The sequence below is a fragment of the Sceloporus occidentalis genome, unplaced genomic scaffold, assembly GCF_023333645.1.
Source record: "Sceloporus occidentalis isolate IW3139 unplaced genomic scaffold, rSceOcc1.0.p SCAF_2, whole genome shotgun sequence".
NCBI lineage: Eukaryota > Metazoa > Chordata > Lepidosauria > Squamata > Phrynosomatidae > Sceloporus > Sceloporus occidentalis.
This window is the reverse complement of record NW_028316982.1, coordinates 200,878,918-200,901,655: the sequence shown is the minus strand read 5'-3', so window position 1 is coordinate 200,901,655 and position 22,738 is coordinate 200,878,918. Positions and strand designations below refer to the sequence as shown.

Genomic DNA, 22,738 nt, shown 5'->3' with positions numbered 1-22,738 from the left:
AATCCATTTGACAAATAAAAAATTAATCCTACAATTATAGGTATAGATACCTAACAAACTATCACAAATTTATATTTGAAGAAAAGACCATCAAAGTAAGAACATCAGACTATACTGAGAACCTCTTCTTTTAAAAAAGTAAAAAAATCCTAGAAACAGCTAAGATTGTGACCATTTTGAAGTGAAAACAAGTTTAATATTTGCACACAACTAGGCACAAACTCAACAAAGAGGTGTTGCACTTGTTCAGAGTATTCAGAAAGTTTGTTCATATTAAAATGGCAGTGTAAATTGCATAATCACTTACTGACACACACAAACAAGACACCAATAACATACACTGAACATACCCAGGTAATTTGTCAGCCATGTCTAACAATATGCTCTTCCACTCAGCTTGCTGGAATCGCCAGATTCGGGCTGTTCCATCCCTGCTACCACTTATGAACCTTGATGTAAGGTTAAAAGATACTATGTAGCATACAAAAAGTAACTGTGGTAATTCATGTTATAAATGATTGGTTATCATTTAGAAAAAAGTAGTAGGGTTAGTAAAAAGTACTGTAGTATGATTGCAACACATCCTTCAAAGGCTGTCCTCCAGTTATATGGGGCATGGAGGATAATGTAAGTTTAGACTTTCTGCTATAAAATCCTAAACTTAAAAACAAGTATATAAAGAATACCCCACAACATTACAGACTAGACACCTGTAGTAAATGCTTTGTCAAAACAAAACACACACAAATCCTGCCTCCAAATTCAAATGATTTATAGAATCAGAGTTGGAAAAGCATTGAGTCTGACTCCCTGTCACACAGGAACACCAAAGCACCCCCAAGAGATGGCCAGCCAGCCTCCATTCTAAAGGTTCTTCCTGAATTATGTTGTTTTCCCTCACTTCCTGTTTAATAGGTTTGGAGGCAACAGCTCTAAAATACTAAAGAGTAGGTGTTCTTCCAACTTAAGAAATATGCAAGTCACTTGGATATCCTATGATATCCAACTCACTTGTGCAATTTCTCCATTTTAACAAAAGAAATATACTGAGTGGGGGATCTACATGTGTTCTTATTGTGGAGCGACAACTTGTTTAAATATTGCAGAAAACAGAGAGCAGCAATAGTGGTTTCTGCCTTTGCCCATTCCAATACATGAACTGGGGCTTATTTTCTCAGTTCTCAACTCCTTTCCTTATTCAAAAACACTCTTGTGTTTGTTTGTGGCAAGATCACTACCTTAATGGATATAAATATTTTCCAATGCCATTCAGATCAAATATTGAAACAATAAATTTTTCTCTATTATAGATAATTTGTGCTTCTATGAAAGAAGATTTCATAAACTCATACATATAATCAACTGTCTTCTTTGGAGGTCATTTTTCCCTGAACTAGAAATTATTTGTGGCAGCCAGGAAATAAAAAGCCAAACAAAAGATCTCTCTGTTAAATTCTCAAAACTATTTCTAGAAATGCTCAGATTCAATTTCATATCTATTCTCTACACTAAAGAAACCCACAAGGCAAATGTGCCTTCTGTGAAAAATGAAGCTATTAATTCTCTTACAAGGCAAAGATGAAATAAAAATAATTACTGGATTATTAATGGGGCATTATGTTAGGATCAATGGGGGTCTCAATACACCCCTCCTTTTTTGATAGCAAAAAATATAGGCTAAGTGACCCTTCAAAGACCCTGAATGCAGAGCCATTATCACTGCCTACCCCATCATCTAGGCAGAGCAAGGAGGAGTTGCAAAGGGGTGCTGGTTTGTCAGACATTCTAAGGAGATGGTGACACCTCCTCTGACCATAGGACAAAGAGATGCAAGGTTTGTGATAAACACAGCACCAGAGATCTTTTGCAAGGAGCTTCTCCAGTTTGGAAATTGCCATGTAGTCACACCTCAGTGAGATCACCTTGGAAAACATCTCAAACCAAGTTAAAAATATATCAAAGCAACTCCATACCCATGTCAAAGAGCTTCAAACAAAATCTTTTGGTCTTTTCAAGCCCCTTGAAATCTGCCCTCAAAGGGAATTTTGGGTATGAATATTAAGTTATTTTGCCTCATTCTTTGGCTTAGTTTGGTTGCTGGCAGAACCCCTGTCAGTCAGACTAGCACCTCTGCAGCTTGCCAACCCTCAGTGTCATGAAGCTGCCAGTCCTACATTCGACCCAAGATCTGCAGCCATTGGGACAAGATTCATTCAGGTGCCATATTAACTGAGAGGGACACCTCACTTCTATCCTATTTTAACCCCTTGATTCCTTTAGCATCTGTAGGGTGTGTGTGTGAGAGAGAGAGAGAGAGGGGGGGAGGGGGGAGGCATGGGGTGGGTGTGTCTATGTCCCCTCAATAAAGTTATTATTATTGTTTGGAAATGCTTTCTCTGAAGTTCTGTATGAATTCTGACCCCCATAGACATTGGATAAAAGATTCTGTGGGCTGTCTACCCCCAACCACTCAGTTTGAGCTAAATATAAAATTCCCCTAAGAATAAATTGGTCTTGGAGTGTCCACTGGACATGTACTCAAGTGGGTTACAATTAAAACCAGTCATTAATTAAGCAAAGGTCAAGGTCATAAAGCTGTTAAAAAGCCTTGAAGTCTAGTTTCTCCAAAGGATTATACTATATAAACCACTGATCTTGCTGTGAAGGGAAAAAAAGCACCTTCAATGTGGTGAACATGATGGGAATTTAGGTTATACCCAGGTGGTCCAAACATCTTCTGTTAAACATCTTTTGAATTCTGTTCCATATTGATTTAAACTATATTTTGTATATGTTATATCAAAGCTAAATTTTACTCTAGCTCTCCACTGTATTATATTTTCACTCATACCTGTCATCAGTATTAGAAAACTGGATGCTGTCAACTTTATCCTGTAAGACAGAAAAGCATAATAGATTAGATATCAAACATCATCAGTAAAAATCTGGAATTGTTACTATCTCCTCCCCCAAATGGAAATAGTTAGGAAAAAAAATCCCCTATTTTTTAAGATGTTCTAACTCCACCTCAGTAAAAACCCTCTCAAATGTAGTTGAAATTGTAATTAACTGATACATGACACTAAAACTAATTTTATGCCAAAGGGAAAAAAAAGAAAAAAATAGGATAATCAAGCCTGCATAAAACTTTCACAAGAAATATTGGGCCCAAACAGACAGGCCAAAATAAAACTGCTTCAGGTCACTTTGGAGGTATGCTGTTTAAATGACACACATATCTTAAGAGGCCAAAAGCTGTGCCAAAGCTGTGCTCCAGTCCTTAAGACTGGAGCCTGGCTTTGGCATGGGTTCCAGTTCGCATGCAACATTTAAACAGCATACCTCCAAAGTGACCCAAAGCAGCTTTATTTTGGCCTGTCTGTTTGGGCCCATCATGTTAGCAGAATAACTTCTTGCAACGTGAACTTTGGATTCACTACTTGTCTTCAAAAGTCTGATTTTACTATAGTAACAACTCTTCTATCCATATTAATACTTGTACTTTTCCCTACAATCTTGTAACATAGGGTGGAATTGAAATATTTTAATAAAATAAGTACATTCTGAAGATATAATCCTACACCTACAGAAATTAAATCTAAATTTAAAATTACTTACAGCATGGCTCTCTAGCTCCGCAATTTTTTCTGGGGTTTCAGAACCAAAATAATACATTCTAATAACATGGTCAGTACTGCCAGTTGCTAAGAACATCCCACCTGGAATTTAAATAATAGTTTAGTATGTTGACATGTACCAAGCTATAAAACATGAACTTTATCCAGATTAGACTTAATCTGAATTTAACCTATTATGTCTATAACTAAAAATATAGGATAGCCTAATCTCCTGGTTATTTTTTTTACTGGTTATTATTAGGCTATTTTTTTAAAATGCAGAAGTGCATACTGTGTAGCCTACTGTGGACTAGATCCATGCTTAGAGCAGGCCTATTGATATCAGTGCATCTAGTCATGACAAAGTGAAGCATCATGAATTCCAACAGACCTACTCTTAATATGGCAATCTGGACTCTACCTGATATCCCCTTTCTATATAAAGCAAGAATACACCGGAACTGAAGCTGACATCAGGGTAGGAATTAAACCCTTGTCTGCACGGTCCACATCCTATCCTTCATCAACGGAGACACACTAGTTGTAATGAACATAACTATGGTCCGATACAGATGGCCAAAAGCGCTGTCCTGGGGCCGATTTTAGGGCTCCAGAGGGCTGGGCGTCCATACACGCCCAGCCCTTCTAGCGGAGCCCATGCGCCATCTTGCCTTTATTACTTTATTTTTTAAAAAAAAGTAACTCCATTGCTGTTTTGGAAATTAGGCTTCTTAATTTATCACCAAAGAAGATATTACTAATCTCAGACTGTAAAGTCCAAATTATAGTATAATCCTTCTTCTGTAGTTGCTCCCAGGCTGTGGAACTCTTTGCCACAGGAGATTAGGCTGTCTGTCCTTCCTGCTCTTCTTCCACTTGCAGGGAATAACCTTTCTACATGAACAAGCAATCTGATGACTAAGCAGCTATGTGAAGATGTCTTTAATGGGACACATGTGCTGCATCTTAATTGTCCCCGTCATATTTTTAAATTATTCATATTTTTAAATGATTCTATTTAAAGATTTCACCTGCTACAGAGAGACTCCCTCCTTTTTTCCAGCCATAAATGCTTTGCTCAGAATTAAGGAAAAAGAATACCAAGGCACACCTCTATCATGCTGACACTTAACTGCTGAGTTAAATCTTTCCTCTCTTCCCTCCCCATCCCTTTTGCTCATGTGACATGCCTCACTTAGACTGCAGGCTTGAGGACAGGGGCTAATGAATTAGCTATTAGTAAACTGCTCTTAAACTTTTTTTTTTGTTTTGCCTAAAGGCAAGGTATAAATGCTTCAAATAAAATAAATACTTTGCTAATTTTCTCCATTATCTGTTAACATATTAGCACAATTTAGACATCTGAAGGGCTGTAAAGACTGGTCATTAAGGCTGGCATTGGGTCGGAGTGGGGTCATGGAATCCACACAACACTTGCCCTGACTAAACCCCCATGCCAGCGTGACTCTGTATGCTGCACCACACAGCGGGCAGCATCATGGCGCTCCTCTGGCACTGCATCCAGATACACAGCAGAAAAGGAGTGCAGAAAAGCTATGGGACTGGCGGCTATGGTGGTACAGAAAGGAGCTGCTTTTTGCGGCTCCTTTTTACAACGTGTTAAGGCCAGATTGGGGCCATGGCATGCAGTTGCTGCAGCCCCGATCTGGTGCAGTCTGTACAGCCTGAGTTTCATACCATAGCTTATATAGGAATATGCCTTATCTGCACCATCCTCTCAGGTCCAAAACATACTGCAGAAATAATCTTGTTTGAGACTGTTCTCATTCAATGCTAAGGAATTCTGGGAATTGTAGCTTTGTGAGACTTTTAGCTTTCTCTGAGCTTTGGTGCCACACTAAACTACAATTCCCAGGATTCCCTAGCACTGAGCAGTCTCAAACTGGATTATTTCTGCAGTGTGTTTTGGACCTCATATACTGCTTCCACAAGCCCCAGTGATCTCGAAATTAAAGTATACATTTAACATCTCAATCTGTTCTAATTGTGGTTTAGAAGTCAGCAATGTTCCAGGTCTGATTTGTATGTGACAGCAAACTAATCAAGGAAGGGGAAAATCTATTCATAAAAGGAAAACATTGAAGTCCACAGCACACTTTCAGTCACTGTCTGAAAGTTATAAAAAACTTTTGGTTTGGACACAGTATGTCTAAACAAAAAACCTGTACAAATTCTTTGATCAGAAATTCCCTAAGCTGGATGACTATATGGCTAAAAGAATTTTTAAATTGTTTAATTTAAGCCAAGACACTCTATGTGTCCCAAGCATTCTTGAGTAAGCTAAGGAACAGGCAAAAAAAGAATGGTACGTTTTATCAGAGATAATACAAAAATCTTAGAAGACTCCACAACTTACTCTGATTCAGTAAGACATAGACTTACCAACACTAAATGAAGAGCAAAGCATCTGAACACCAGGTCTAGGTTTTTCTGTGAATTTCAGTGGCCGATTACTTGAGAAACAATAAGAGTTGTTTTAATATAAGAACATAACTATAAATCCCATGAAGATAGTAACTGTAAGATTTTATCAAAAATACAATTCCTTCTTTCAATATATTTCTACTACACACGCGCACACACACACACACACACACACAGTCTTCCCTGCACATTCACAGGGGTTGGGGCACTAGACCCCCAGAAAGTGGAAAAAACCCAAATATGCATTGGAGATGGTGGGGGCCTCCCCTGCCTTCCCCACTCACCTGCTCACTCAGCCAGCTGACTGCCTAGGGCTGTCGGGTGGTGGCTGGGCAAGTAAGGCGAAGGAAGGAAGGGAAGAGTACACATGTATTCTTCCCAGCTGCTACGTCCTATGAAAAAGCCCAGGAAGGAGGAGGAGAAGTGTGTGCACCCTTCCCAGCCGTGTGTGTTTGGGGGACACAGTTACCCTTCAGACACGGACAAACTCACAAATATTCAGATCTGCAAATGTTAAACCAATAAATGTGGAGGGCTGACTGTCCTACAAAGAAGCTGCAGTTTTAACTTTTTCCCCCCACTGCCTTCTGCAACAGTAAAAGTCTCAATATACTATCACAATGAGGACTGAGGATTATAAATTTTTCTTATGTTACAATGTAAAGTTGAATCTGTGAAACTAAAATATTTGTCATGAAAATAAAGATATAGCAAAATGATTACATACTTGAATGTCATAGAAACTGTATTCCACTGCCAGAAGCAAACTGTTCCATCTACACCTGTGGAAACCATGTATCTTGTGGTGTCTTTGACCAGGGGGCTGAACTAGAAATTAAACAAATCATAAGTAAGTGAATATCTTGAATTTCATTCATTTCTGGGGGAAAAAAAGATTTTCCATCAAATTTACATTGCATGTTCCTTCAAAAAAGTAGTGAAATAGATCATTCATTGAGCAAGCAGTGGAAGCTCACTTTAAATCAACATGCTATTAATTCAGATCTACTCAGATTTGTACATCACACATACAATTAATACTCACAGAGAAATACTTTGTAATTACATAATTGCATAATTATATACAACAGTGAGAATAAACATAAATGAACTATCTATTAGAATGCAAAACTATACCAAAAGAAAACCATGACACAGGAGCTTGCTACTAGAGATGCCAAAGAATAGTATACACAAGAACCAACTGTATCACAAACCCTCCCTATCTACAGGACTGATCCCAGTGGCTTTGCTTATCTCCATCTAAAAAAATATTGTCTCTCTAGATATCTGGAGGTCCTCCAGCATAACTCTATGGTTAACCTCCATTGGAAATATATGGTTCACTATTATCTGCAATTTTCAATATCCACAGTAAATCTAGCAACATATTCACCACAAATATGGGGGGCCATACCATATTAGCTTCACACTAGACAGCACAGCACTAAAGTATGCAGCTTTAAACAGTAAGTGCACTGTGTCTGAGACCCATGGCAAACCCAGGTTCACATGCTAAATAGCTGGAAAAATATTTTAACATAAAGCTAGAATCTGCTCTGTATGTCAAACACCTGTGCCATATTTTCTCATGCTCTTTGCAAGCAGATTAATCCTTACTGGATCAGCCTAATCAACTAGGCTCTTTAAAGGGTAATAAATTTGCACAAGATGAGCAAAACCATTCTCTCTCATCAAGTTTCCAAATGAATATTTGCCCAAATACTTAGGAATATTAGTATATAAACTGACGATAGAGATCCTTTTCATGTTCAGAAGAATTGGGGGGAAATCCATAGTTTCCAAGAAAGCATATACAATAAAAGTAGGTGTACAAGATGGTCCTTTTACAACATGCATTAGCAGTTTATCCAGCAGATAATTCAATAACTAGTTTAGAACTTACTTGCAAAGATGTAATTGAACCTGTGTGTCCTTGTAAAACAGCAAGTGGAGCACATGTTCTAAGACACCAGATACGGATAATTTTATCACAACTGCCAGCAGCAATCATTGTGTTTTCATAGTTCACAGCCATATCTGAGATCTCTGCTGAATGGCCTCTAAGTGTAGCAAGCAACCGACCATTGTGTGTGGACCAAATCTTTACTAAGCAATCATCTGATCCCTGATTAAAAAAAATAATGTGTTAATTTATTTTTAAATACACAACCAGCTTCAAGTCATCAACATGGATTACATGCTGGTATTAATTATAAAATCAGCTGAGAAGTTACCAAGCAACAGTATTGTTCCTGATTTATCATTTACAATGACAATCCAGAATCTGTTTTTCAATTTTATTGCTGTCCGAAGTTCTCACGTCAAACTTGGCTTAATTCAGTGTCTTCAAAATGCAGTGACACTGGAGCTGTCCATGCATAGCAAGTCTTAACCTTTTCAGATCTATGACAAAACCTGCCACATTTTGACAGATTACTGAACCATTCTAGTACAGACTGACACAATTCACTGTCAAATCCCACCTGATGCAAATCTAAATACCTCCAATGATTTATGTTTTAACAGTGAATATAAAACTGGGCTTCTAGAGTTCACTTTTCTTTATCCTGGATAATAACTCCAAAACAAATAACTTTATTAGTAAACTCACAGTGAATATTCTTTGTCCAGTCCTATCAAATACCACACAGTAAACCGCAGAGAGATGACCAAGAATTCGTCTATGCATCTTTATATGCTGATACATGTTTCCCGGCAATGAAGAACTGGATCTTGTGCATCCGGTCAACTGTTTTGCATAATTTACTTCCACTAAAAAAGGAATATCAGTTAAGGGCAAATAGTAAGGATTCTTGTTTTAATAGTAAATATTGTGGATATTGTGTTCCTTCAACTCATTTCCAACTTATGGTGATCCTAATGTGAATCTAACACAAGGTTTTCATGGCAAAATTTGTACAGAGGGGGCTTGCCTTTGCCTAAGAGTGTGTCTTGCCCAAGATCACCCACTAGATTTCCATTACCAAACAGGGACAACCCTGGTTTCCAGAGTCACAGATCAACACTCAGACCACTACACTGGATCTCACAGCCATCATATGTAGTAAATATGACACTAAGCATGATAGGTAATTATATTGGATAGTGGTTACCTGGGCTCTTGTTACCAGGCTTTTAAAATTCAACATTGTTTATATCAGCTTCGATTCTTAACTGTCCACCATTTTTGTTCATTGGAAGGATGCAGTTGATTGTTCAATTTCAAATGAACCAAGTGAAAAACAAACTTCCCTACCAGGTGATCCCCATGTAGTATTTCAGCAGTATAAAACTCTATACTTATCCATTGAACTAAAGATAGAATCTATTTCATAAACTAACAGAACCATTTACTAGTAGTGGGCTCTGCTTATGGAATGAGAAGTACAGTAATTTTCACAGCAGTACACAAAATATAGTTTGCTGAAAGAATTAGTTTCCCTTCACTTTAAACCCTCTTGGTTTAAACAAAACTTAATATATGTGGGACAATTATTACATATTTTAATATTTTGCCATTCTTATAAATATTTAGTATAGAATAGAGTCTGTTATCATTTCCCATGCTAGAAATGTCTGCTCATGTTCTCTGTTTTATACTGTCTGCTCAGTTGCAAATAATATGAATAAAGGAAACAGTAGGGATAAAGTATATTGAAGAAGTCAAAAATAAACTTACCAAGATTTGGTAGTGTAGCACAGTTAGCAGGCATTTCAGGAGGTCTTCCTCTATGAAGGGCAGCAAGAACTGAGCTCTTCCAAACTGTATTTCTGCAATCTGAAAAGTTTCAGTTGTATGTAAAGTTACTTAGTATCTTGTAAGACTATTCATTTCAATGTACCAAAATCAGGGGTGCATAAGGGGGCAGGAGGGGAATCTTCCCCTAATATACATATTTGAAATTTGAAGGAATTTTAAATATTTGAAGTTACCATACCCTTTCTAAAAACAGTGTAGCTAAGCTACAGCTATACCTACATTTATAATCTTTTAAAACTCAATAAATGGTTCTATATTGAAACAACAGTAAATTAGCACTTATTAGGTTCACAAAATAAATCTTTTCTAATGTCAGGCATTAATTATGGCACAGCACAGTACATCACAGATTGTATTGCTGTGAAGGATTTTATACTGAGATTGGCACATTTTGACAAGCAGTGAGTCCAGACTCTAATTCAAGAAGATGCCATTCTACTTTTCACAAGAAGGATCAGTCAATGTGTCTACTTGGGTGATCAATAAATTTCCATTTTTTTATGGAAGAGCTCCAATCAGTTCTTAAAGGAATATTTACTTTCTCAAAAATAAGAATGTCTTCTTCATCTTAGGAAAATAACTCTGTCTAGTAATCACTAGCCTCTTAATTTCTGAGAAGTTCTGAATCTGTAGTTATTCTCTACAGAAACAAAAATACTTATGCCAAAAGATGCAATAAGAAGTTCTGTATTGTTAGCTACTTGTATTTCTTGGGTGGAAGAAGAACAGTGGTAAGATAAATAACAGGAGAAACAGAAGTGACACTAAGCAGGAAAAAGAAGAGCATAAATACTCTTCCTAGTTGTGAACTAACATATTTTGTGGCTATGTTCACAATTACTAAATTCCTAAAGCAAAAAATTAAACATTTGCATTAACTTTACCTTTTTCCTTGATAATTATAAATTGTAGAATTAAATAAGTACATCCTGATTCAAATCTTACTTCCATTACTGCAAATAAGTGGTTACATCTTGGATTTTAACACAGGTACATGACAGAGTCTTCATTTAACAGCTTAATATGTGGGGAAGTGGTGACTGTTAATACTGTTGAAACATGTATGATCATAGAATCGTGGAGTTGGAAGAGACCACTAGGGCCATCCAGTCCAACCCCCTGCCATGCAGGAAATCCAAATCAAAGCAGCCCTGACAGATGGCCATCCAGCCTCTGTTTAAAGACCTCCGAGGAAGGAGACTCTATCGTCCTCCGAGGGAGTGCATTCCACTGTCGAACAGCCCTTACTGTCAGGAAGTTCCTCCTAATGTTGAGGTGGAATCTCTTTTCCTGTAGCTTGCATCCATTGTTCCAGGTTCTGTTCTCTGGAGCGGGATAAAATAAGCTTGCTCCCTCCTCAATATGACATCCCTTCAAGTATTTAAACACGGCTATCATATCACCTCTTAACCTTCTTTTCTCCAGGTTAAACATCCCCAGCTCCCTAAGTCGTTCCTCATAGGACATGGTTTCCAGACCTTTCACCATTTTAGTCACCCTCCTTTGGACACGCTCCAGTTTCTCAATGTCCTTTCTGAATTGTGGCGCCCAGAACTGGACACAATATTCCAGGTGGGGCCTGACTAAAGCAGAATAAAGTGGCACCATTACTTATCTTGATCTAGACACTATACTTTTATTGATGCAGCCTAACATTGCATTGGCCTTGTTAGCTGCAGCATCACACTGTTAACTCATGTTCAACTTGTGGTCTACTTGGACTCCTAGATCCCTTTCACACATAGTTTCACTCAGCCAGGTGTCCCCCATCCTATATCTGTGCATTTTATTTTTCTGCCCTAAGTGCAGAACCTTACATTTCTCCGTGTTGAATTTCATTTTGTTAGCTTTGGCCCAGCTTTCTAGTCTATTCAGGTCGTTTGAATTTTGATCCTGTCCTCTGGGGTATTAGCTATTCCTCCTAATTTGGTGTCATCTGTAAATTTGATAAATATGCTCCCAATTCTGTCATCCAGGTCATTGATAAAGATGTTGAATAGCACTGGGCCCAGGACAGAGCCCTGTGGGACCCCACTGGTCACTTTTCTCCAGGATGAAAAGGAGCCATTGTTGACCACCCTTTGCGTTCGGCCAGTTAACCAATTACAAATCCATGTAACAGTTACCTTGTCTAGTCCACATTTTACAAGCTTGTTTGCAAGAATGTCATGGGAAACCTTGTCAAAGGCCTTACTGAAATCAAGATATACTATATCCACAGCATTCCCTTCATCTACCAAGCTGGTAATTTTATCAAACAAAGAGATTAGATTTGTCTGGCATGACTTGTTTCTCTGAAACCCATGTTGAGTTTTTGTGATTATGGAATTGCCATCTAGATGTTCACAGACTCTTTGTTTAATTATTTGCTCTAGAATTTTTCCTGGTATAGATGTCAGACTAACTGGACGATAATTGTTGGGTTTGTCTTTTTTCCCCTTTCTGAAGATGGGGACAACATTTGCCCTCCTCCAGTCTGCTGAGATTTCTCCTGTTTTCCAGGAGTTTTCAAATATTATTGCCAATGGATACGATATTACATTTGCCAGTTCTTTTAATACCCTTGGATGGAGTTCATCTGGTTCTGGAGACTTAAATTCATTTAACAAGGTATTCCTCTACTATCTCTTTACTTATTCTGTGCTGAAATTCCCTTATTCTGCTCCATTATCCTCAGGTTGAGCACCCTTTTCCTTTTCTGAGAAGACTGAGGCAAAGAAGGTGTTGAGTAATTCTGCCTTTTCTCTGTCCCCTGTTAGTATTTTGCCATCTTCTCAACGCAGTGGCCCTGCCATTTCCTTCTTCTTACTTTTGCTGTGGACATATCCAAAAAAGCCTATTTTCTTGTTCTTAACCTCTCTAGCAAGTCTGAGTTCATTCTGTGCTTTAGCTTTTCTGACTTTACCCCTACACATGCCTGCTATTTCTTTGAATTCCTTTTTCGTGATTTCCCCCTTTTTCCATTTCTTATACATGCTCCGTTTAAAACATAGCTCAGTTGAAAGTTCCTTAGTCATCCATCCTGGTTTCTTGAGAACCTCCCTTTTTTCTTTCTCACTGGAACTGTTTGAAATTGTACCTTCAGTATCTCCCTTTTGAGAAACTCCCATCTGTCCTGAACTCCTTTATCTTTTAGTATTTCTGACCACGGGCTCGCCCTCAATACTTCTCTAAGTTTACTAAAATTCGCTCTCCTAAAGTCTAGAATGTGTTTCTGACTATGCCTGACTTCTCCTTTCTACTGTATTACAAACTCCAGGAGAACATGGTCACTTCCACCTAGTGATCCCACCACTTGCACCCCATTAACCAAGTCATCCTTGTTGGTTAGGATCAGATCTAAAATAGCTGACCCCCTTGTTGCCTCTTCCACCTTTTGGACAATAAAATTATCTTCCAGGCAAGTGAGGAATTTGCTAGACCTTGAGGATTTTGCTGAGTTTGACTTCCAGCAAATATCAGGATACCAGTTGGGAGATTAAAAACGGTCTTCGGGATTACCTATGATCTTTCACCAATACTTCCTGGTGTTAATGGTTTCAAATGATAGATAAAGAAACACGGAGGTTCAGATTAGCCATGGTTACTGCTGGTGGAGACCTAACTGACCTATGAATAGGGCTGCAGGAATTTTGGTATGGAAGAAATTACACTAATATCAGGTTTATTCCCACCATGGTTAAAGGTTAATTAGCCCTAGCTCTTCGATAATAATCCATAAAAGCAATACCTCAAGCCACTGGTTTCTCAAACTACCATATATAAATCTCTACCTGAGCTTTCTTTTCTATTTTTACAAGTACTGTTACATTTATAACAAGATGCAGAACTTGTGTATGTGGGATTTCTTACTTGTAAGCAATTCATTACTCATGAAATATAAAGTCTGCATAACAAATATCCTGAACTACTACTGGAATCCAGCATATCTCCAGAAAAAAACAATGGGTTCAATGTTGGATGTGTAGTGAGAGCACACATTATAAAGGTAAGAGGTTTCTGAATCATCATTTGTGAAGCTGAAAAATCTCATACACCCTTAACCAGACTTTAGGACACAATATTTAGAAAAAAGTCATAAAATACCTTTTGCTGTCCGTAGCAAGGACTGCTTCCCCGCACCCAACAATGAATTCACTCTTGGAATGCTGGGTGGAATCTCCTTATCCAGTATAGGACCAATCCGTTTACAAATTTGCAACAAGTGATCAGGAGCCACATGTTTGTTACATATGACCTAGCACACAAATATGATTGAAATTTAAATTAGTACAACCAATTTAATAAGTAATAGTGTTTACATAAATTATATTATTAAAAACAGTAGCCTATTAATTGCTCTAACTTATATATTATCTGCAAATCACCACTCAAGTTAGTTTTCACCAAAATAGCTCCAAAAGAACAAAATCCCTCTAAGGCTGCATTGCATCAACACTGCAGAAATAATCCAGTTTGACACCACTTTAACTGCCATGATTCAATGCTATGGAATCCTGGGATTTGTAGTTTGTTGTGGCACCAGAGATCTCTGACAGAAAAGGCTAAATGTCTCAAAAAACAACAACTGCCAAAATTCCACAGAATTATCTAATTGTTATTTAAATTATTTACTAAAATCCCTGAAAAGGTAGAGAAAGTAGTAATGCAACCCGTTATTCAATTATGCTTCTTGAAATATTCAGAATATACCAAAATTAACTATGTTGTTAACAACAAACAACAACAGGGACAGAAACCATAACAAATACAGCACCTGGGCATAAAATACTGAAAACACTGAAATTCTGGACCATGCCAACCACTACCATGTCAGGATGCACAGGGAAGCCATTGAAATCCACAAACACCTGGACAATTTCAACAGGAAAGAGGAAACCCTTAAAGTAAACGAGGTTTGGCTACCAGTCCTGAAAAACAGCAAGATAAAGACTCAACAAATGCAAATGAGAAATCTCCCAGCAGACAATTAGCACTAATAAAGCAGACACTAATCCTCTTTTGCAGACCCCCCCACCCTGAGGCCTGCCATTAGGAACAGAACAATCCACATGCAAATCACTCCTGCCTTTCCAGGTCACATAATATATACCCAACTCCTTCCCAAGCAAGCATTCTCTGAAGATGCCAGCCACAGATGCCAGCGAAACGTCAGGAAGAAACTCTTCTAGAACACGGCCACATAGCCCAAAAACCCCACAAAAAACTATGGATGCCGGCCATGAAAGCCTTCGACATCACACAGCACCTACAGCCACAGTTTTGTATCATCATGGCTGCACAGATCAGACTATCACATGGCAGTCATTCAAAGGGCACTTGCTTCATCCCCAAAGTGCCTGTACACTCATGATCAGAGGTAGGTAACTGGATACCCACCAGCTACAATGGACTACAACTTTGTTCTTTGTTCATCACTGCTGAGGCTTAAGGGAGTTCATCGTTTACCAGCAGCAGAACAGCCTTCCTAGTGTGCTCTATTTACAGAATGATCTCCCAGTGTATATGGGGATGTCCTTCTGGCTAATCACCTGTTTTGACACAACTTTAATTGCCATGGCTCAATGCTAGGGAATTCTGGGAATAGCAGTTTGCTGTGGCAACAGGATTCTTGACAGAGGCAGCTAAATATGTCTCAAAACTACAGTTCCCAGAATTCCATAGCAGAGAACCAAGGCAGTTAAAGTGGTGCTAAACTGAATTATTTCTGCAGTACAGATGCAGCCTAAGACATAAAGGGTGGAAGGAAAGGCAACAAACTCAGATACCAGTCTTGTAAGTCACCTCTAGTTCTTTTATTTGGCAGTGTTTTAATACTAACTTCATGTCGTTCCTGACTTTATTGTTATTTTGTTTTGGAAATATATTTAAACTTAAGATTCTTTAAATATACTTTAAACTTGAGAAAAGTTTAATTTTAAAAACACAAGCAGAACAACTTATGCTTTGTATTATGTTCCAATCAGAACTCTCACTATTAAGCTGTAAGCTACATATCCCATTCACTTTGACATGATGAAATGAAAAACTCTGTGTTTTAATCACCAATATTATTGAACAGTTCAACTCTGTAGCGTTAAAGCACTCTTCCTTACTACAGTGATCAGGTGCTTATGTTTCTCCTGCGAGGCTGAAATCCCAATCATACTTACAAGTAAGTAAGCCTCATGGAATACAACAGGGCATGCAGTTAGATATTTCTGCTCAATGATCATGTCTAATGCTGAACTTCAGAATCTTACTTGCTAGTGAACGGCCACAAATAATATTGTGTCTAAAGAAGCTGATATGTTTTTGTCAAACAATTTCCAGGATTAAATTTGAAAAACTACAAATTTGGGGGTGAGTAATCAAAACTGAATTTCAGCTTTTCTGGACCCATACTGAAATTGACAAATATTTCCAACAACGTTCTGGACAGAGATCAGTTTTATGAACCTACTACAACTAAATCATTTGTCACCTTCCATCTAATAACCATGTACACTAGTGTGTTTACTGTAGACCACTTCTTAATTCTCTTGTACCCCATTTTAACCCTGTAATAAGCAACACTTAACACAAAACCTTCTATAACTACCTCTGTTAGATCCATTTTTTCCAGCCCTTTATTTTTCATGTGCTGTATCTTGCAGTAATTAAGATACTCAACAGCAGTGTCTACAGAGTCACACTAATATTACATTACCTTAAAAGTATATTACAACTGACCAACAGCAATGGAATATTATTTCAAACTAGTTATGACAAATTGTAAAAGAATCTAAATACTGAGTCTTTATTCTGCTCATAAGCACACACTTGGATATTACATTTATTTAAACCTTTATAGGTATTCACATAACATCTTTGTAAATGCCCTCATTATACTGAAGCAATGTAAGTAGTATCCTTGTAACTACCATCATTATGCAGGAGCAATGTCATTTTTGTTGTATTGTATTTAAAAAACAGATGTGTTTCCCATTTCTGTCAAGGGTCTAAAATCTGTACTACAAATGTTTATATAAAGTGCATCTTAAACTGCTTTTATATTCAACATGAACAAGGCCAAAGTAAGCTGATCACATTTGACAATACAGATAATCAATATCCTTAAAAACAGAATTAATTTGAATGTGGGTAGCATGCAAACCAGTCTTTTTTTAATAGTATTTTCAACGCTTCATTCATGAATGACCAGCTTAGTCCTCAGACCTTGCAGCTCCAGCAGGAAAATATCCACTGCACCAGTGTAAAGTAATAATGAATGCAATATCAAGATTTTAAGGATATTATCATGCTGTTGGATGGAGATGCAGCTACAAAGTTTAGCAACTGACCTTTTAACAAGTGGTTTGAATTATTACTGTTACTTATAATCCAGTTTTATGAATCTTTATATGAAAATATATCCTACCAGATTCAGCAAAACTTAACTTTTAAGTATATTTGCATAAGACTGTACACAGGCAACTCAATCCTATTCACATTTATCTTGAAACCCCCCAGAATTCAAAAATAGTAATCTGTACACTTTAAAATCAAGTAATATTATTTATAATCAAAGGAAGGCATGAAGTTTCTCACACTTTTTTTTTAAAAAAATAATGCATTTTAAAGCATACAATGCCTACTCTAACCCTAAATATACAAAGGTTGCAAGCCCTTTCCGATTATTTGGCCTAAATACAGTAAAATACCCTAGAAGATAAGCAGGGTCAGCCCTGGTTAATACTTGGATGGGAGACAGCCAACAAATACTGTGCTACAGCTGTCTGTAGGCTATACTTCACAGCAAGGAACTGGCAAAACCACCTCTGAGTATTCCTTACCAAAGAAAACCCTATAAAATTCATGGGGTCTCTGTAAGTCAACTTTTCTCTCTCTTTCTCTCAGAAGAACACACACAATCCCCATTAGAAGGACAAATTTCTGAGACGATATGTATAAAACTAACTATAAATGAAAATCCATCAAAATCAATTGCATTTAAATAACCACAATACTCCAGAAAGATACTAATTCTCTAACAACTGTTAATATTCATACAGTAAAGAGGCCAAAATTCACTGAAGAATAAAGCAGAGGTGAGAATCTACTTCCATGGTGCCACACACCAAGCACTCCTAGTTTAGCAACCCTTAGCATATGCTAGCTATCTAAAAACTATCCTAAGTTGTTCAACATTACAGTTCCTAAAACAACCCAAGTCTCTTGCCACAATCTCCAGAACACGTTTTGATGTACCCTGCAAGAAAGTACTGCCAAAGTATAATTGTTTAGAAAATTTTCTATAGAAAACAATAAGTAAAGCCTCCTTTTCAGGCTACCTCATCCCAAGACATAACATTGAAAAGACAAGGACACTCCCCCTCTTCTTCTACTGTGAGATGACAACATCCTCTGTTTGTTGAATCCCATTTAGGGCTTTTGTTAATCAGCACAATAACAAATACCTTCCACCAAAAAACACACTTATGAACAAAGAGGAGCTGAAGGGAAAGATAATGAGATTCTCTTTACAAACGTTTATGGCTTTCTAAGCAAACCATATATATATACACACACACACACACACACACACACACACACACACTTTAAGCAAGCACAGCTTTTAAAAGTCTCACCAAGTCTTCATAACTTCTGCAATGCTCATTTCCTTCCCAATCCAACCTTTTAGGAAATAACTACAAATAAGATAAACAAGAGAAAATAAGAAAAGTAAAGAGAAGGGAAAATAAAGGCACAAGAGAAAACAACTATGTATTAAAAAACGTGTGGTGTAGAATTTTCTTGAACTGAATTAAAATTTAAAGGGTGAGGTAAAAATGAGAGAGCCAGTGTGTCATAATGATTTGGATGCTGGACCAAAGTCCAAAACACTCTGTAGAAATAATCCAGTTTGAGACCACTTTAACTGCCCTGGCTTAGTGGTAGGGAAGCCTGGGAATTATAATTTATTGTGGCACCAGACCTTTCAGTGAGGGAAGGCTAACAGTCTCACAAAACTACAATTCCCAGAATTCCCTACCACTGAGCCAGGGCAGCTAAAGTGGTTTCAAACTGGCTTATTTCTGCAGTGCATTTTGGACCTAAGAGACTTGAGGCCAGACAAATCTAATCTCTTTTTTGCATAAAACTACCAGTTTGTTAGATGAAGGCAATGCCATAATCACAAAAAAGTCAACATGGGTTTCAGAGAAAGAAGTCATGCTAGAGAAATCTAATCTCTTTTTGATAAAACTACCAGCTTGTTAGATGAAGGGAATGCTGTGGATATAGTATATCTTAATTTCAGTAAGGCTTTTGACAGGGTTCTCCATGACATTCTTGCAAATAAGCTTGTAAAATGTGGGCTAGACAAGGTAACTGTTACATGGATTTGTAATTGGTTAACTGGCCGAACGCAAAGGGTGCTCAACAATGGCTCCTTTTCATCCTGGAGAGAAGTGACCAGTGGGGTCCCACAGGGCTCTGTCCTGGGCCCAGTGCTATTCAACATCTTTATCAATGACCTGGATGACAGAATTGGGAGCATATTTATCAAATTTACAGATGACACCAAATTAGGAGGAGCAGCTAACACCACAGAGGACAGGATAAAAATTCAAAATGACCTGAATAGACTAGAAAGCTGGGCCAAAGTTAACAATATGAACTTCAACATGGAGAAATGTAAGGTACTGCACTTAGGGCAGAAAAATAAAATGCACAGATATAGGATGGGTGACACCTGGCTGAATGAAACTACGTGTGAAAGGGATCTAGGAGTCCAAGTAGACCACAAGTTGAACATGAGTGAACAGTGTGATGCGGCAGCTAAAAAGGCCAATGCAAATTTAGGCTGAATCAATACAAGTATAGCTTCTAGATCAAGGGAAGTAATAGTGCCACTGTATTCATTCTGCTTTGATCAGCCCCCACCTGGAATATTGTGTCCAGTTCTGGGCACCACAATTTAAAAAGGATGTTGAAAAACTGGAGTGTGTCCAAAGGAGGGCGACAAAAATGGTGAAGGGTCTGGAAACCATGCCCTATGAGGAACGACTTAGGGAGCTGGGGATGTTTAGCCTGGAGAAGAGAAGGTTAAGAGGTGATATGATAGCCCTGTTTAAATATTTGAAGGGATGTCATATTGAGGAGGGAGCAAGCTTGTTTTCTGCTGCTCCAGAGACTAGGACGCGGAGCAATGGATGCAAGCTCCAGGAAAAGAGATTCCACCTCAACATTAGGAGGAACGTCCTGACAGTAAGGGCTGTTCGACAGTGGAACACACTCCCTCGTAGTGTAGTGGAGTCTCCTTCCTTGGAGGTCTTTAAACAGAGGCTGGATGGCCATCTGTCGGGATGGTTTGACTGAGAGTTCCTGCATGGCAGGGGGTTGGACTGGATGGCCCTTGTGGTCTCTTCCAACTCTATTATTCTATGACCAGGGTTCAAATCCCCACTTGGCTCTGAAAGTCACTGGGCGATCAAATCGCACTCTCTCAGCCTCAGGGGAAGGCCTCAACAAACATCCTGTGACCAAATCTTGCCAAAAAGAACCCATGGTAAGTTCACCTTATGAGTTGCTCTAAATGGGAAACGACTTGAAGGCACACCTCATCATCAACAACAACAAAACTGAGCGGCATAAGAGGGAATCAATTCTTTTTTTTTTACAAAAATAAAAGAAAGAGTCCAACAAACCTGATGTTCTTCCAGTTCTTGCACCAAGACCTGCAGAGACAGCGGGAAGTGGGAGGTTTTTATTTTGTTTCTTTTAAAATAAAACAAAAACGCAGATGCTGCCCGAAATGAGGAGGTGCTAGGATGCCCTTCACTGTAGGAAATATTGGGGGATGCGAGGTAGTGATTCAAAAGGGGAATATTGGGACAAATGTAAAAAAGATTGAGAACCGCTGGTCATTTTCTTACAAGGTCAATGGGGAGTTAAGAAATACTAGAAAGAGTTAAAAATAGTAAATTAGAAATAATGTAAAGAAATCCCAATTCAGCTTCTCAAGTAAGAGGTGGGCTTTGCCAGGAAGTCCCTTTAGGTTTAAAGGCTAGATGTTTGTCTTGCTGAATGCTTTGTACAGTATGAACATATGGCTGCAAGATTGTATCGATCTCTTAAGTGGCTTTAGGAGCACACGAGTATACAAATATACACACACACACACACATATTATAAATGTATATATACTGTGTATATATATATACACATACATATTATATATATATAATATACATATATATAACATACATATATACATAACATATAATATAGATATTACATTCAATATATACATATATGTATGTCTATTATATATATATATATAAAATATACATATTATATATGCAATATACATATAAACATATATATGTATAATATATATTACAATTAATATATACATATATGTACATATATTATGTATACAATATATATTATGTAATATACATAGTGTGTGTATGTATATATTATCCAAGTGTGCATATATATATATATATATATATAACATATATACACAGATATATATGCATAAGATATATATTACATATTAATATTTATACTCATATGTGTATGTATATACATTACATACATACATATGTATAGCACATATTAATATATAAATGCACATAAAACATATACATGTATAATATTATATATATATATCTATATGTTATACATGTGTATGTTTTATGCGTCTTTATATATTAATATGTGCTATATATGTGTGTATGTAATGTAAAATACGTGATACTTAAAGGAAGGACTCACCTGGGCTGCTCTCTTGCAAGGCCCGGCGCTCAGGAACCGAGCAATGAGGAAGTATAGTTCTAGGAGAGAGAGAGAGAGAGAGAGAGAAGGGGGAGCGTGAATGCTGGGCAGCTGGCCTTGTAGAGACACTGGGGACGGAGAGTGGGAGGGGAGACCGGGCGGAGGGGGTCTCCTTCGGGCGGCGTGGGAGTGCAGTTCCTCTCCCCCAGCGCTTGGGATGAGAAGATGGCGGCGGCGGCGTCGGGGAGCGGAGGGAGTGCCAGGCGCCGAGCTCCTCAGCCTGGCTCGGCTCCCGTTCCCCGCAGAGATTGTTACCTGACTCAAGGAGCGGCGGAGCAGAAGCACGGGAGGCCGCTGCTGGGGAGAGCGCTGCCATCTCCGCGGCCGCTGTGGCCAAAACAACTAGGCGAGGAGGGATCGGCGGCGGCGGCGGCGGCAGCAGTGCTTCGGCCCAGGCCGGGCTCGGCCTCCTCCTCCTCCTCCCCCTCTCAGCGCTCGCCTTCCCCTCCCCCGAACCTCTTACGTAGATATATATATATATATATATATGAGGAAGGGAGGGGAGCGCGCGCCCCCCTCTCTCTCTCTCTCTCTCCCTGTTTTTGTGTGCGCGCGCGGACAGTCACTCAACGCGCACGCGCCCTCCTCGCCGCCGCCGCCCTTCACTTCGAGGCCCAACGTCTGTCGCTGCTTCTGCCATAAGCGCCGAGAGCCCTCACACGGCTCTCTCTGACGTCACCGGCAGGGAAGGGTTGGGCGGAAGGTTACAAGAGACAGAGAGAGAGAGAGAGACCAATAAAATAGTCCCTCTTAAAACAGAAAAAAAAGATTAGGGAATCTTGTGATTTATCTTTTAACAAAAGGGACCGCCTCATAAGGAACGGAAGCCCCGTCTTTCCTTTCTTTTTTTAGCCCTCCTCCGTGAAAAAGAGTGGAGTTGGGCGGCGTTCTGTCTGTCTGTGAGGCGACGGAGCGCGGAAGGAGACGATGTTTGGGATCCGATGGTTGTTTCAGAGCCTGAGGACTCCGAGGGAGCTTTGTGAAGAAAAGGCGGATTATGGCTGGTGGAGGAGGCGGCGTTTTCTCTTTGTTGTTTCCTTATTACATTACAAACCCTTCCTGTTTTTCTCTCTTGTTGTGAAACACAAAGCACCACCGTGGTGTAAAA

At 38.6% G+C, this 22,738-nt stretch overlaps 1 protein-coding gene across 6 annotated transcripts in view; it reads right to left on the bottom strand.

The window, feature by feature from the left end:
• Positions 1–22,010, bottom strand: part of BRWD1 (bromodomain and WD repeat domain containing 1) — a 75,652-nt gene extending 53,642 nt beyond the window's left edge. For all 6 annotated transcript variants that reach the window (XM_089511993.1, XM_089511997.1, XM_089511994.1 and 3 more), the window contains exons 1-13: positions 21,886–22,010; positions 21,571–21,629; positions 20,496–20,525; positions 18,435–18,494; positions 13,912–14,062; positions 9,745–9,843; positions 8,677–8,837; positions 7,969–8,190; positions 6,790–6,890; positions 6,021–6,091; positions 3,619–3,719; positions 2,852–2,892; positions 351–449 (exon numbers count right to left, since the gene is read on the bottom strand). In XM_089511993.1, the coding sequence (XP_089368119.1) occupies positions 351–449; positions 2,852–2,892; positions 3,619–3,719; positions 6,021–6,091; positions 6,790–6,890; positions 7,969–8,190; positions 8,677–8,837; positions 9,745–9,843; positions 13,912–14,062; positions 18,435–18,494; positions 20,496–20,525; positions 21,571–21,629; positions 21,886–21,946 (1,256 nt within the window). In that variant the 5' untranslated portion in view covers positions 21,947–22,010. The remainder of the gene's footprint in view (positions 1–350; positions 450–2,851; positions 2,893–3,618; positions 3,720–6,020; positions 6,092–6,789; positions 6,891–7,968; positions 8,191–8,676; positions 8,838–9,744; positions 9,844–13,911; positions 14,063–18,434; positions 18,495–20,495; positions 20,526–21,570; positions 21,630–21,885) is intronic.
• Between the last annotated feature and the right edge of the window lie 728 nt (positions 22,011–22,738).